The following is a 15,901-nucleotide window of genomic DNA, read 5'->3' on the forward strand; positions in this document are numbered from 1 at the left end:
ATCTATTTTAAGTTACCTCTTCTGGAAAGTCCCTTTGCCGTTACCAGAGCACTCTGTGCTTTTCTGACCAGTTTGTGGTTTCAATGCTCTGCCTCTCCTGGGCCTTCTGAAACGCTTCATGGCCATGTAGCTGTCCCTTGTCAGCGACCATATTGTGTCCCGAAGCCCTGGTGGCGCAGTGGTTAAAGTGTTTAACTGCTAACCGAAAGGTTGGTGGTTCGAAACCACCAGTGGCTTCTGGGGAGAAAGATGTGGGCAGTCTGCTTCTGTAGAGACTTGGAGGCCCTGTGGGGTCGCTGTGGGTCAGAGCTGACTAAACGGCAGTGAGTTTGGAGTATTTTTTTTTTTTAAGGACACAGTGGATGTTTTAGCCTTTGAAGAGATTGAACCCAATTACCGTCTTAAACCAAACCATTGCCCACTTTTTCATTAGCACCCAGTCCTGACCGACTGGGATAGGTGCTCTGGTTCCCTATTAATAAACTGAAATAAGTTAGAGCATGTTTTGCTTCATCTTCATGGTTTTTCCACCTAAACCGTGATCCAGAAATTAATAAAGTTTCTAGTAGATATTATACTGGCTCAGTTTGATTTGAATTCATATGTCATAATATTGTTTAAACTACAGGTATCATCTTGGGACGTGCCTTCTTTCCCCTAATGTATTGGACTTACAGGAGCTAGATCTAAAACAGAGAGCCTAAGCAGAAAGGAGTGAACCACATGGAAATGTTAGGGCTCTTTCCCCACTGTACTTGCAATGGTTAGGCCCTCAGTAGAAATCCATATTTAATTCTCTTCCTTACAGCTTAGGAAATGGAAAGAATTCTTGGTGCGGCCAGGGAACATCCCTCCAGATAATTTCAGGGCTTTGGAAATGGTTTTTTGAGGAGAAGTGTATGAAATCAGGGCAATTTTTCCTGGAAACGTGAATAATAACTTAATAGGAGACTAAATTGGGTTATTATTTAGGGGATGGTGACCAGATGTTCTCTTTAGTTATCATTGGAAGCTGAGACGTGGACTAGAGTTGTAGCCAGAAGAACATAACTGGTAGGGAGACAGACACAGCTCTGCTTTTGGCAGCATCGCCGGCCCACGCTGTCCTCACTCAGGACGAGATTCCATTGAAGAGCAGGGACTGTACATTCTCGAACGCGGAGCCAGCAGTTAGACGTGGCTTTGGCATTGTCCTCTGTGTTCAGTTTCTCTCCCTGGTCCCCCGTTGTAATCATTTCTAGGGGCAGAGTTGGCATCTGAGTCCTCCCAGGGTCTATTCAGGGGCTTTCGTGCTAGGTTCCTTCCTGACTGCCGTTAGACACTGTGGGGGTTCCGTCTCTTTCTTTCTGTACTCTCTTTGTCTCTCTGTCTTTCTCTCTCTCCTTCTCTCTCCTCTTCTTTCGATTTTCTCTTAATGGGGCAACACTGCCACTCTAGCCAAACAAAGCTTTCCTAATTAAAGGGCATATGAAACCCTGTAATAAATTTACTTTTGAAATCCTGAGGGTTAAAGCACTTAGTTCTGATAGAACAGAGGTGCAGTTCTACCTGGGGAGTAAGCCTGGTGATTGTCTGGGAACCTTATCCGAGCTGAGATACGATTAGCTCTCTCTATTTTATTTATTTATTCTTAACGCTTATAAACAAAAACAAAACAAAAAAAAAGGGAAACACCTTTTCCCCTCTAGCTTTTTCCACGTACCTTCCTAATTCCGACATTGAAGAGAAACCTTAAAATCACATCGGTTCTGCAGTTTCATATGTAGGGTTTTAGACTGCACGTTTCTCTAGTTTCCTCAGCTTGGAGCAGTAGGAGGCAGGAACCCCAGAGGCCTCTGGGGAGGAAGGTTAAGGCCTGTGCATCTGTGTTTGCAGATCTCATAGTCACATTACAGAGGAAAGGTTTTATGGACTAGATGAAGATCTCGGCAATACTGAACTCACACACACGCACACACACACACACACACGCATGCACACACGCATGCACACACGTCCTCTCAGCTGTTCTTGACCTAGAAAGAGAGAACCAGTTGCCGTCAAGTGGACTCCAATGCCAGGCGACCCCGTGTGTGTCAGAGCAGAACTGTGCTCCACGGGGTTTTCGGTGGGTGGGTTTTCAGAAGCAGATCACCAGATCTTTCTTTTGAGGGTGCCTCTGGGTGGACTCGAACTTCCAACCTTTTGGTTAGCAGCCGAACACATTAACCACTCCTACCACCCAGGGACTCCTGTTTGGAAAATAGGTGGAGGGCAAACAAATTAAATACTATTCGTTATAAGTTGCAACATTCGTATCCTGAATATACTTAAATTCGCTAAAAAGGTGTAGCCATGAGGTGAATACGTTAGACGTGATCCTTACAATGGATTCACTTTCTAAGCTTCCTCTGTGAATCCTCCTTTGTAGCTGTTACAAATGTGCGACCTGCAGCTCAGCCAGGCTCTATCATTGCAGCATCCAGGGGCACGGTTCCGTTGAATAACCTGTATTTTTGTCCCTTTTTCCTATGCTGTCTGAAGCTCTCGGGAGGGTTCCTTGATTGGGGTTTTCACTTGTGAACTTGCTCAAGAACCCCCGCTCCTTGTATGCAAACCCCCTCTAGGAGGAGTTGGGACTGAGCTCGCTTCCAGGGCCTGCTGCTCCCGAGGCTCCTTTCCGACTGCCAGCTTTATTTTTGTCTCTGCCTGATGAAGCGCACGGCTCCCTCCACCTTTGTTTATCATTGCAGCTCCCGCTGAATGTGTTCAACAACTACTTCAGCCTCGGATTTGATGCCCATGTCACCCTGGAGTTCCACGAATCCCGAGGTGAGGACCGGGCCCCATTTCCACCTCCCAGGGAGGAGGTTTCCAGCAGATGGTTCACATGTTCCCTTTTGTTTGCGTATTACTCAAGCGTGTGCAGTCTGCTCAGTGTCCTTTCATTTCAGTTAGTGATGACCCCATGAGCTAGGAACAACAGGGCTTCCTATAAATGGGGCTCTGGGGCTAGCCGTTTAGGGTCTCAGAGATAGTGAAGGACAGAACCACACGCTCCAGGGTTCAGGGCGCCTCTTCTGTAAGTTTTAGACTGCATAGACTGGAGGATGTGAAGTTAGCCAACTACTAAGAAGTAACACTAAAGTCATTAGGATACTAACCAGTTGATGTCAAAGTGATTCCGACTGATCATGACCCTATGTGTGTCAGAGTTGAGCTGTGCTTCATAGGGTTTTCGATAGCTGCTTTCTCAGAAGTAGATTCCCAGGCTTTTCTTCTGAGGCACCCCTGGGTCGACTCGAACCTTTGATCTTTTGGCCGGCGGCTGAGTACGTTAACTGTTTATACCACCCAGGGACTTCAGGACACTTAAAGCTTCTCAAACCACCAGTTATTAAAATTTAACGCTTCATAATCAGAGCCATTGGAATCTGGTAGGAAAAATATACATACATACACACTCGTTGCCGTCAAGGCGATTCCAACTCATAGCGACCCTATAGGACACAGTAGAACTCCAAGGAGTGGCTGGTGAATTCAAACTGTCGCCCTTTTGGTGAACAGCCGAGCTCTTAACCACTGTGCTAGCAGGGCGTAAAAGAGACAACAGACAACTTAGGCTGTGTGTTGAAAGATAGGGTGTGGTGGCGATGGGTCAGGAATGCAAGGCACTGGGATTCATCTCTGGGTGGGGTAGAGGTGTGAATGAGGGGGACTGGAGAGCTCAAGAACCAAAAGAGATGGGGTTAAAGGTTAGGAAGCAAAACAATTTTTGAAAGAAAGATAAGATGAAAGAATAATATGCTGTTAAGGATTTCATCAAAACTTTCTTATGCCACTTTAAGCTGAGAAATTTGGGGATTTTGACTTACACTTTGTAGCCCAAATCAATCTATCCGTCTATCTATCATCTCCATCTCTCATCTCTCTGAAACTTTATCTTTATTAATGTAACTTTATTATCTATGTAACTTGTATACAAATGTGTATATACATGTATATGTATGCATGTGTGTGTATATCTATATGTACATATATACACACACATATATAACCAGTCACTAGAAAGGGATATGTATATTATATATATACATATATATGTGTGTGTGTGTGTGTGTATATAACTAATTGCTAGAAAAGAACATCATGGTTGGTAAAGTAGACCCTATACAGCAGAGTAGAGCTGCCCCATAAGGTTTCCAAGGAATGGCTGGTAGATTCGAACTGCCAGCCTTTTGGTTAGCAGCCAAATGCTTAACCACTGCACCACCAGGGCTCCTGGTAAAGTAAAGGGCCAACAGAAACAAGGGAAACCCTCAATGAGATGGATCAACTTAATAGCCTCAACAATGGGCTCAAATATACCAACGATCATAAAGATAGTGCAGGACTGGACAATGTTTGTTCTGTGTTCAATGTTTTATACATAAGTTTGCTATGAATGTAAAAAAAAAATTATGGGAGCTGATTAAATGGCAGCTAATGACAACAACAGTGTATCTGTGTATATGTATGTATCTGTTACCATATCTGGAGCCCTGGTGGTGCAGTGGTTAAGCATCCACTTGTTAACCAAAAGGTCAGCTGTTTGAATCCACCAGCTGCTCCTTGGAAACTTTATGGAGCAGTTCTACTCTATTCTGTAGAGTCACTATGAGTTGAAATCGACTCAATGGCAATGGCTATAACCATATCTATATACGTATATATATGTGTATAGAAACCAAACCAGTTGCCATCAAGTCGATTCTGGCTCATAGCGACCCTATAGGACAGAGAAGAACTGCCTGATAGGGTTTCCAAGGAGCACCTGGTGGATTCAAACTGCTGACCTTTTGGTTAGCAGACAAACTCTTAACCACTGTGCCACCTGGGTTTCATATATATATGTATGCCCAAAATAATGCTAGAATATAGATTATTAAGCAATTTGTGAGATAAATGAGGAAGTACTTTACTTTTTTCCCTCCAGATTCTGTAAAAGCTTAAATGGTTTTAACTCATAGGATGTGAAATACAGAGGGCTTAAAGCTAGAATTCAGATCTTCAGATTCTAGTAATTATGTGGAGAAAATGATGATCACACCCTCCTGAGATGGAGGTCAAGAGCTGCGCGATAGGACTGAGGCTCTTAGGATGCAGGTTATGGAGAAGTACAAGCCTATGAAGCCCCTTACTAGATTCAGCCATTTTGGGAGAGACCTCTGTTTTCTTGATTTCATGAGGCTTTGAGGGGACAGGCTCTGTCGAGGTCAAAAGGTGTGCCGAATGGCTGAAGAGAGGGCTGCCCTTTGCCGTTTCTCTCTCCTTAGCCAGAAAACCACAGGGTGGACCATTGATGACAGAACCTGAAACCTCCCAAACCAGAAATACTACCCCGCAACAGACAGCTCTTGGAGATGATCTATTCCAAGAGGCCTCTATCAGGGCCAACGTTTATAACTTGTTGCCCTTCCTATATTTGAGGACAGTAGTTCAGGGACGTGGAAACCCTGGTGGCGTGGTGGCTAAGTGCTATGGCTGTTAACCAAAAGGTCAGCAGTTCAAATCCACCAGGAGCTCCTTGGAAACCCTATGGGGGCAGTTCTACTCTGTCCTACAGGGTCGCTATGAGTCAGGATCGACTTGTCGGCAGTGGGTTTGGGTTTTGTTTTTTTAGTTTAGGAATGTAATGGGTATTTTTTTTTTTTTTCTCATATTCCTCAGGAGAATCTAGATCTCAGTTCTTAATAAAATTCCTAAGTTTCTTAATAATACTTGTTAAATAACTCAGTAAGCACTAATGCCCGGATCCCCCAAAACAGGTGCCCTGGCATGAAAAGAGGTCTAACCAAGAGGCCAACACTGAGCTTACTCAAGGGAGCCTACTGTTCAGTCAAATTAATCAGAACGCTGTGTTAGTGTAAAAAGTGATGCAGTTGCCTGCACTGTGCTGACTTCTCTGACTCTTTCGTAGCTGCAAAGGGGGGTGGTTTACCTCAGCTGTCTCTGCTTAGCCTCAGTTTCTGTGCATCATGGGGCAGGGTCGGGGGAGGCACCAGGTGGAGGGGCCAGGCTCAGCAGATAACTCCGGTGGAGCCGAGGTTTTTCTTTCTTTTTCATTTGAATTTAATTTTAGAATGGAGTATATAATTTGTCGTGTGTGTGTATGTATATAGCTTTATGTGTGTGTGTTTAGAAAACAATTGGCTAAAAGGTGTCAAGCCTTTAGTTAATCTTTGATTGATTTATTGCTGGGGCTTAGTGTAGGGCTTTAGTGCAGTAGGAGATGGAGTGCGTTTGACTTGAAGGGAAGCCAGAGCCCTTGAGGAAATCCAGCTACTGAAGAGCTGATGAGGGAGAGTTTAGTTTGAGTGGGAGAAATAGAGTCAATATTCATATTCATGAAGATGGTACAGAGATGGTACAAGGTGAACCTCCATGGAATTACTGGGACCATGTCTTACTGATATTGCTGAAGACCAGCAGTGTGGACTTTATTTCTGTTAATCTATCTTTTCCTTTTATATTAAACAGAAGTAAATATTTATGTATGAAAAACATAGTTGCTTTTTTTCTTTACACCATTTTCTCTTCATTTGGATTTTCCCCATATTTTTACTGAGTTAGTCAGAAAATCTCAAGCTAAGCTGGAGAAGAAAAAGAAAGAGAACCTGGTCTACATTTTCAATAGGAGTGGACCTACTTGTTCTTTTGGCAGATACTGAATGGCTGTCATCAAGCCAAGGACTTCAAACTCTTCTTAAACACGAACACTCACAGTTTGAGACTTTGTGACAAAGCTGTGTTACTTTGATGCGACAGGCTCTGTCGAGGTCAAAAGGTGTGCCGAATGACTGAAGAGAGAGGGCCATCCTTTGCCATTTCTCTTGGGGGTGACTCAAAGCCTCAGCAGAGCCATTGTGAAACTGTGAAGACATATTCGTCAAGGAACTATCATACCTTAAATTAGGAATTGTTATCAATAAGTCTATGTAAAATTGCTAATAGATACAAATCTTATTAAAGCAAAATCTTAAAAGAAATTAATTGCAGTAACAATTTCTGTCATAGTTGTAAAAATGGCCCATCCTATGACCTGGAGTACATGAAGATTTTAACATAACTCCCTGTATTGTGTTTCTTTTAGAAGGGACATTTAAAGTGAGATTTATTTTGAGATAGTTCTAAGAAATGCTCTTAGAATTACTTGTGGAAAATCAAGCAAGGTGTAAAGCCGTTAATATTTGGATTGACTTTACATATACAAAAGGCAAACATTTGCTAGTTCGGGTTTCCGTATTTAATCGGAAAGATGAGGCACCTCATTTGATTGGAAAATAGCAGTACTTTCTTGCTCTTCTCAAAGTGACGAAATCATTCATACTTGAACTCTTGCCACTGTGTAGCAGAAAGTGCTATCGTTGGAGACAGGACGTGGAGGTGTGATAGGATTGGTCGTTTAATTGCCAGTTGGAATCTTGCCTAGCACTCTCCTCAGAATTGCGTTATGGCAGTACTTGAGAAAGTACATTGAACGTATTCCAATGTATTAACGTATGGCCTGTTAACAGTGATTATGGCCATCAGGCAGCAAAGTTGCGTCTCAGTTTGCCCTCTGTATTAATGAGATTGTCACTTTTGGAAGATGAAGGATATTAAGCACATCAAACTCGTAGTCTGAGATTGGATGCTTAAATTGTACTGCCTCACTGAAATTACTTATTATTCAGAGGAATTGAACTTTATGCTACAAGGTCAAGGAAATACAATTATGACTCCAGAGGAGGCAGTATTTAAATTTGGTTTAGGATTTACTAGTTTCCGTGAGTACACACAGACATGATGATCACCACATTTCAAAGGATAATGAATATTTCGTGATCCCTTTTGTGGAGAACTTAGGGAGCTAACACCATTCTTTTAAAAGGATTTACTTGCTGTGCCTTGCTGAGTTCCATCACCACCGAGGACAAGCTGGCTTTTTCTAGGCCATGAGGCTCAGGCACAGTCTGCCCTCGAGAAGCTCTCACTGTCTGGGTTCTTTATCTGAAGGCTTCTCCATCTTGAACCCCTGCTTGACACCTACTCCTCTTTCAAGTTTCAAGGGTTCGTCCCTCCAGGATGCTTTTTGGGTCATTCCTTCTCTGTGTGCCCTGCTTTGTCTTATGCAGACATCACTCATGATGGCACAGATAACATGATGTTGTATTTTTCATGTTCAGGTCTGTCTCCCTCTAATCTAAACTCCATGAGGACAAAAGACATGTTCTGTTTGTTTGGATGTTCCTAGTGCCCATGGCTGCCTCAGTAAGAGTTTCTTGAAGTAATGGAATGTTTAACTAGAGGATGTTGTTGTGTGCTGTTGAGTCTGTTCCAACTTATAGTGACCCTATATGACAGAATAGAACTGCCCTATAGGGTTTTCTAGGCTATAATCTTTATGGAGACAGATTTTCAGGTCTTTTCTCCCTTGGGGTGGCTGGTGGGTTTGAACCACCAACCCTTCAGGTAATGCTGAGAACTTAACCATTGCGCCACCTTAATTGGGGGACCCCTAAAAAAACCTGTTGCCATCGAGTCGATTCCAACTCATAGCGACCCTATAGGACAGAGTAGAACTGCCCCATGGAGTTTCCAAGGAGCGCCTGGTGGATTCGAACTGCCCACCTTTGGTTAGCAGCTGTAGCACATAAGTGCTTCGCCACCAGGGTTTCCAAGTGGAGGATAGGCATCATAAATAAAAAGATAAATAGCAGTAGATGGTAATTTAAGGGCAAGATTAAATTAACCATATGCCAGTACTAATACCAGTTGCCATCAAGTCTTTTCCAACTCATGGTGACCCCATGTGTGTCAGAGTAGAACTGTGCTCCATTGGCTTTTCAGCGGTTGATTTTTCAGAAGCAGATAACCTGACCTTTCTTTTGAGATATCGCTGAATGAACCTGAACTTCCAGCCTTCTGGTTAGCACCTAAGCACTTCTCTGTTTGTGCTACCCAGGGACTCTAATTTTTAAATTTACTTATTTCATTGAATTTCATCTGAGGTGACTTTTTTCCATCAACACAAGAGTGGAATCAGCAAAAACTGTTTATTTCTTGATTTTATTCTGATCTTGGGTCTTACAGAAATTTTTCCAGCTCCTAAGGAAAAAAAAGAAACTTTTTTTTTTTTTAAACTTTTCATTTCTTCATGGCTCATAAGAACGCCTCATAAGGATATGAATATTTTCCAAACCATAAATTATTAAAAAGAAAAAAAATAAAATGTTGTAGTTGGCATATGATTCACTTAATAGCTGTGGACATCAGTGCCCTGAAAAAGTTCTGTGACTGCGGCCAGCATTTTCCATTGCTCATCATAACTTATTTTTTAGCTAGATCTGACTTTTTTTTTTGATCAAGGCTTCTATACCTAAGATAAATCGTCTAGTACTAAAGATTCTGATTTTGCCTGTAGTCTCGTAAAGCAAGAAAGAGTTAATGCAACTGAAAATGGTACCCAGTTAAGTTTGGGTCAAAAAAAATGTCAAAGACAACACACCACTCATCAGCCAAATTTACCCTGAAGAAGGCCCCGACTGTGAAAACAGTAGACTTTCCTGCCAAAAATGGGAGATGAGGCAGGCGGAGCGATGAGCGCCGTTTTTATCTTCTGTTTGTCTAGTATATCCAATAGATTAACCTTTTGCCTTCTGTTTTATTTTGTTTCTAGGTTTAGATTCTTAACTTGGTAGAATAGAGTGGCTACTTAAGAGAGATTTGAAATACAGAAATTTGAAATAGATGAAGAGGGCTCTCAAGGTCCATTCTAAAAAATATTGGGCAATTTTTTAAGTTTGTAATCCTTTACCCAGTTTCCATGTCCTGTGCTAAAATTATGTTCTCATAATCATGAAAATATTTTAGATTATTTTCTGAGGTCCTGTAGCTTTTGTTCTGCCCACTCTTAGTGAGTGAACTCTGCTACTTTTCATCTAGTCAGCAATAGATAAGATTCAGCATTCACGAACAGGGCTAGAACGTGCGGAGGTTTAGCTAGGCAGGCAGCTGTCTAACGAGAAATGACGGAGAAAGCCCTATCCCTCAGAATGGGCCAGTGGGAATGTAGGCAAGTCAGAGATGGCAGAAAAATTGATGGTGGATTCTTTTGGAATGTCTTGGAATTGTATTAGGAAAAAAATGTGAGGAAATAATTTTTTAAGGTGTTTTATAATCTTCAGAATTCATGTGGAAAATCTCTGTGGTGGTCCTCAACTTGTATAACATACAGGAGCAAATTCAAGATTAAACCACTTTCCAGTGACTGCCTGTGCAGTAACATAAATCCCTGGGTATTCAGCCGGCCATCTGCATCTTAGACAGACTAAACCAAATGAATCCTCAAGGACTGTCACAAGCTAGAGGGCAGGTGGCAGTGTAGAGTTCTGCCAAAAGTGAAAGCAAATTCTCCATGAATTTTTGCCCCAACCCCCCACATTTAATTACATTTAGAAGCTGCATACATAGTTCACAGAGGCCGTGCCCTGTGGAAGCCAAAGCACAGGACCACCCCTTCCTTCCTCCTTTCCTCCCCAACCACCTCTGCCCTGCATCTTCCAAACCAACCCAAACCCACTACCTTCGAGTTGACTCCAACTCATAGTGACCCTACAGGACAGAGTAGAACTGCCAGCTTTTGGTTAGCAGCTGAGTGCTTTAACTCTATGCCACCAGGGGTCCTTGTCCTGTCCTATTTCTACCAACTGTCTATTCTGAATAGAATCCAGAGTGTTTCAACCTTTAATGATTAGAATCACCTAGGGAGCTCATCAACCCCAGAAACCCTAATTCAGTAGGCCTGTGGCAGGCCCCATAATCTGCATTTCTAACAAGCTCCGGTTGGGTTAACAAGCTCCCAGCTGGTCCAGTGCTGCTGTTTTGGGACAATGCTTTTGTAGCACTGGACAACTGATGCGAACCTAAGGAAAGTGATGGCGAAGCTGTTGGACCTGTTGCATCTGTGGGGCCGGCAGGGAAGGGAAGGAGGAGGGTTACTAATCGAAATGGCTACTTTAATGAGGTCTCTGTAACACAGCCTGCCTTTCCTCTTTCACAGAAGCAAATCCAGAGAAATTCAACAGTCGTTTTCGAAATAAAATGTTTTATGCAGGGGTAAGTATAGATTTCACTTTATTATTACTACCTATCATTTAATACTCACTCTTAGTAATAAAGATGCTAACAATATTAAAAAATAATTACCCCACAATCGATGACTGCCCTGACAGGGAGCACAACAGAGAACTCCTGAGGGAACAGGAGATCAGTGGGATGCAGACCCCAAATTCTCATAAAAAGACCAAACTTAATGGTCTGACTAAGACTAGAGGAATCCCAGCGGCCATGCTCCCCAGACCTTCTGTCGGCACAGGACAGGAACCATCCCCGAAGACAACTCATCAGACATGAAAGGGACCGGTCAGTGGGTAGGAGAGAGATGCTGATGAAGAGTGAGCTAATTATATCAGGTGGACACTTGAGACTGTGTTGGCAGCTCTTGTCTGGAGGGGGGATGGGAGGATAGAGAGAGAGGGAAGCTGGCAAAATTGTCATGAAAGGAGAGACTGAAAGGGCTGACTCAATAGGGGAAGAGCAGGTGGGAGTACGGAGTAAGGTGTATATAAACTTATATGTGACAGACTGATGGGATTTGTAAACGTTCACTTGAAGCTTAATAAAAGTTAATAAAAAAAAAAATTACCCATCTTGGATATTTATACAGATAGCCTCCATATGACTAATGGCCAATGTCTTAGCTTAAGTGAGGATGTATTTCTTAAGCTAGTTGTCAGAAAGAGGGCTAATGTTCACCGTCTTTGAAGTTTAAAGCCCTTGAGGTTCCATGTTGTAGAGAGGAGAGGATATTCAAGGAGTGATATGGAAAATAAACATCAGCTAAGTCAGGGAAGCCGGCAGAGTGCGGGAAATTAGTTATACTGACAGACGAATGGAGGTCTGCATGAGAATGTCGTTTTCACAGGCCCATGTACGCATGGACATTTAGATGAGAAATTTGAAAGAGCAAGGGACATTTTTCATGGAAACATATATGAGATTAAAGGGAGGCCCTTCTTTTTTCCTCCTTCTCCTCGGAGACATCCCTAGGGGTAATGACCAGAATAAAGAAAAGACTTCTAAAATATTGATAAAGGAAAAAAAAGAAAGGAAGTGTGGTGTAAATTTATACACTATAAAACTAAAAGCAGACTCATTGCCTTCCAGTCAATTCTGACTCATAGTTACCCTACAGGACAGAACAGAACTGCTCCCTAGGGTTCCCAAGAAGCAGCTGGTGGATTCAAACTGCTGACCTTTTGATTAACAGATGAGCCCTTAAACTATGTCACCAGGACTCCATATACTGTGTAACCAAAACCAAACCTAAACCGTTGTCGTCGAGTCTATTCCAACGCATAGCGACCCTATAGGATAAAGTAGAACTACCCCATAGGGTTTCCAAGGAGCGGCTGATGGATTGGAACTGCTGACCTTGTGGTTAGCAGCCATAGCTCTTAATCACTGTGGGGGTGAAATTAAAGAGTGGTGGAGCGAGGCACCCACAATGGCAAGTAGGGAAAGCGAGAAGGCCAGGAAGGTTGTCAAAGTACATTTTCAAACAGATCCTTGGAATTACCCACCCCTTTGCTCCTACTGTGACCTTAAATCCTGTTGTTGCTTATAGTATAAAAACAAAGAGAAAGTATCCAACTTGATAACCACTGCACTGCTTCACTTGGATTAGCAAAAAAGAACTTGTTTTATGTTTTTTAATAGTTTGGAATCACTGGGAACTATCTATCATATGGAAGCAAAGATTGGGTATAACTGTGTAATTAAGGTTTTGTTTTTTCTTGTTTTCTCTTCTTTATCTCCTGTGATATAGGCAGCCTTTTCTGATTTCCTACAGAGAAGTTCTAGGGATCTATCCAAACATGTTAAAGTTGTTGTAAGTACTGAGTATATTGATTGTTTCTATTGAATGTAAGTATGTATGCAGAAAAAAAAAATTAAAAAATGAACGTTCAAATGCCAACTTGTATATTTAAGTTAACTGTTGCATTGTATAGGGTCGGTATAATCGACTCGATGGCAGTGGGTGGGTATTGCATTGTAAGCGAGTCCTGGTGGTGCAGTGGTTAAAGCGCTTGGCTAGCAGTTTGAACCCATCAAGTCACTCCAAGGGAGGAAGATGTGGCAGTCTGCTTCCATAAAGATTTAAAGCTCTGGAAACCCTACGGGGCAGTTCTACTTGGACCTGCAGGGTCCCTGTGCGTTAGAATAGACTTGATGGCAGTGAGTTTGGGTTTTGAACCATGTATTCATTACAATTATACATTTATATTGAGGGACACCATTTTCTTAATTGGTATCTAGGGGAGAATTCATGCTTGCTTAGTAGTTGGGACTGTTGTCAAAACATCTGAGTTGATATCTACATTTTGAAAATGTTTAACTCATTTAGAATTCTAAGATGTCCTGGAAATGATTTTTGGGAAGGTCCATAAAACAAGGCTGCACTGAAATCAGTTGGGAGAAGGATGCAGGTGCTGGAGGCAGCCTTGACTGCTCGCCAAATCATTGTACTTAGGCTGAAACTCCTCCTGAAGAAGACTTTTAAAAAAATTCCCAGGGAGTTTGGGAAGGTTTCACTTCTCTGTCCCCAAGAAGCGATAATGGGAAAGTTCCTTGGCGAGGCTGGTGGCGGGGAGGGTCAAATATAAAATGAGACTTTATTCCACTGACTTTGAGAAGTCTATAGTAATGACTAGAGTTTTCCTCTTTTGAGGAAAGGAAATTAAAGCGTTTTCTTTGGTGGGTGAATGGACTCAGAAGATAGTCTTGAGGGAAACACTAAGCAGTGAAGGAGCAGTATACAAAGGCTGAAGCCAAGCTGCCTGGGCCCTCGAGACCCAGAGCCATCTTGAGACTCTAGTCATTTAGCTCCAAAGTCTGGTCAAGGTTTGTAAGAGATTAAACTGATGAGAGCAAAGCACGAATGGCAATAGTGTAAATTGATAATTGTTATGTGCCATCAAGTCGATTTTGAATCAGAGACCCCATGTGACAGAGTAGAACTGTCCCCATAGGGTTTTCTTGGCTGTAATCTTTACGGGAGCAGATCGCCAGGTCTTTATCCCGCAGAGCTGGTGGGTTCCAACTGCCAGCCTTTCAGTCAGCAGCTGAGCGCTTAACCATTGTACTGCCATGGCTCCTTAATTTATAATCAGATGCTTTTTTTAAAATAAAGGCTTACAATGTAGATACCTCTTAAATCATGTTAAAAATATTTCATCTTTTTAAAATAAAAAATTATCTCAAAAAGAAAAGAAAACGAGGCTATATTCATTACCTTTATTTGATTCAGATGACTATGATGAAGAATGCTATTGCCGTAACCCGGAGCTTCATTCTTTGAAGTGTTTGTAAACCTTTGCATGTTGATGCTACGAACGTAAATGCCTAATGATTATCCAAGATAAGAATGACAGTATTCACTTTGATTGTGAGAAACAGAGAAAAACCATGGCGGTGAAGTGCCAGCTTCGTTTTTACATGAAAAACGAAATAAAGCCTCGCTCTGAACCCTGGTCCTGGTAAAGCTATCATCAAAATTCATTTTCAGTCATAGTAACTGGCATTTACTGAAGCAGAGATAGGGCAAAAGAGGAAGACTATGGTACATGCCATCGTCACCTAGTTATCTCGAGATAACCTTTGAGATTGGAGTCTCCTTCAGAACCGTTGACCTTTCTGTCCTGATTGTTGCAGTGTGATGGGACAGACCTCACCCCAAAGATCCAGGAGCTGAAGTTCCAGTGTCTAGTATTTTTAAATATACCCAGGTAAGCTCTGTTATCTGGTTGCCTTCATTTGATGTGAACCCTGGTTTGATTTGAGGTGATCTGTTTTTATGAACAATGAAGATCAGTTATCTTGATGATTTATTTAAAGCTTTCCAGGTCTGATTATTCTGTTCTCATCCTTGTTTCGTTTAGTGGCCTCCATGGTGTGTGGTTTTTGTGTTCCTTAAGAAACCTGTGTTCCTTAAGAAACCCAGGCATCCTTTTGATTGTAGCACTTACATTTAATTCTCATTTACTGTTCCCCACGTTAATGCCAGACTTGAATAAATTCCTGTTCTCTGTTTCCCAAAAGAGTCCTTTTTGCTTTGTCAGGGAACCATCCAGCCTGATTAGAGTGTGGAATTCATGCAAAGGAGTTACCAGATGATTGTCTTTGAAAAAATAGCATCGGTTAGAGTAGCACGTTGTAGCTAGGGTTTCAGCTCCCTTTGGTGCTATTGTATACCTCAGTAGAAAGGAATATTTAAGATTAAATCGTCTCAAAATAAGCACATTATCTCAGCAGCATAAAATTAGATAGCCGGTTCCCACGCCACAATTTTGGAGGGGTAGACGTATGACCTTTTGTTTTCTGCACACCAGGCAACACAGACACAAAACCTGCAAATCTGAGCCATTTAGGCTGAACCGAATTGAAATGAGAGTTATATGTAAATCTGTGGCTGGGAAAGCATCTTGCAGTCCCCTGGTTACCTTTGGCAGTTACCGACCGTCCTATTTCAGAAGGATTTTCAGTTTAGTTGTTTAGGTGGAAGGCCTAGATTCTGAGGAAATGGTTATTAACCTTCTTTAATTTTTTTCCTCTTTTCCGCCCTCTCGTTTTTCTTCCCATTCCTTCCCTTCTGCCCCTCTGCATCCCCCTTCTACTTTTCCAATTTCCTTTATTTCCCCTTCCCTTTCTAATCTCATATGCAGTGGTCCAGAGCTCAGTCAGGATTGCCTTGTTTTTCTGGGTCTTGCAAGTGTTCTACCTTTGACAGGGTGTAGTCTGACCACTTTTCTATCACTCTCTATTTGTGGAAAATATTTGA

At 42.1% G+C, this 15,901-nt stretch overlaps 1 protein-coding gene across 1 annotated transcript in view; it reads left to right on the plus strand.

Annotated features, from left to right (window-relative positions):
• Nucleotides 1-15,901, plus strand: part of DGKI (diacylglycerol kinase iota) — a 491,936-nt gene that overhangs the window by 286,763 nt on the left and 189,272 nt on the right. Inside the window, exons 15-18 of the mRNA XM_049893911.1 lie at nt 2,733-2,811; nt 11,063-11,118; nt 12,890-12,952; nt 14,776-14,849. Coding sequence (XP_049749868.1) covers nt 2,733-2,811; nt 11,063-11,118; nt 12,890-12,952; nt 14,776-14,849 — 272 coding nt within the window. The remainder of the gene's footprint in view (nt 1-2,732; nt 2,812-11,062; nt 11,119-12,889; nt 12,953-14,775; nt 14,850-15,901) is intronic.

The sequence above is a fragment of the Elephas maximus genome, chromosome 8 (assembly GCF_024166365.1).
Source record: "Elephas maximus indicus isolate mEleMax1 chromosome 8, mEleMax1 primary haplotype, whole genome shotgun sequence".
NCBI lineage: Eukaryota > Metazoa > Chordata > Mammalia > Proboscidea > Elephantidae > Elephas > Elephas maximus.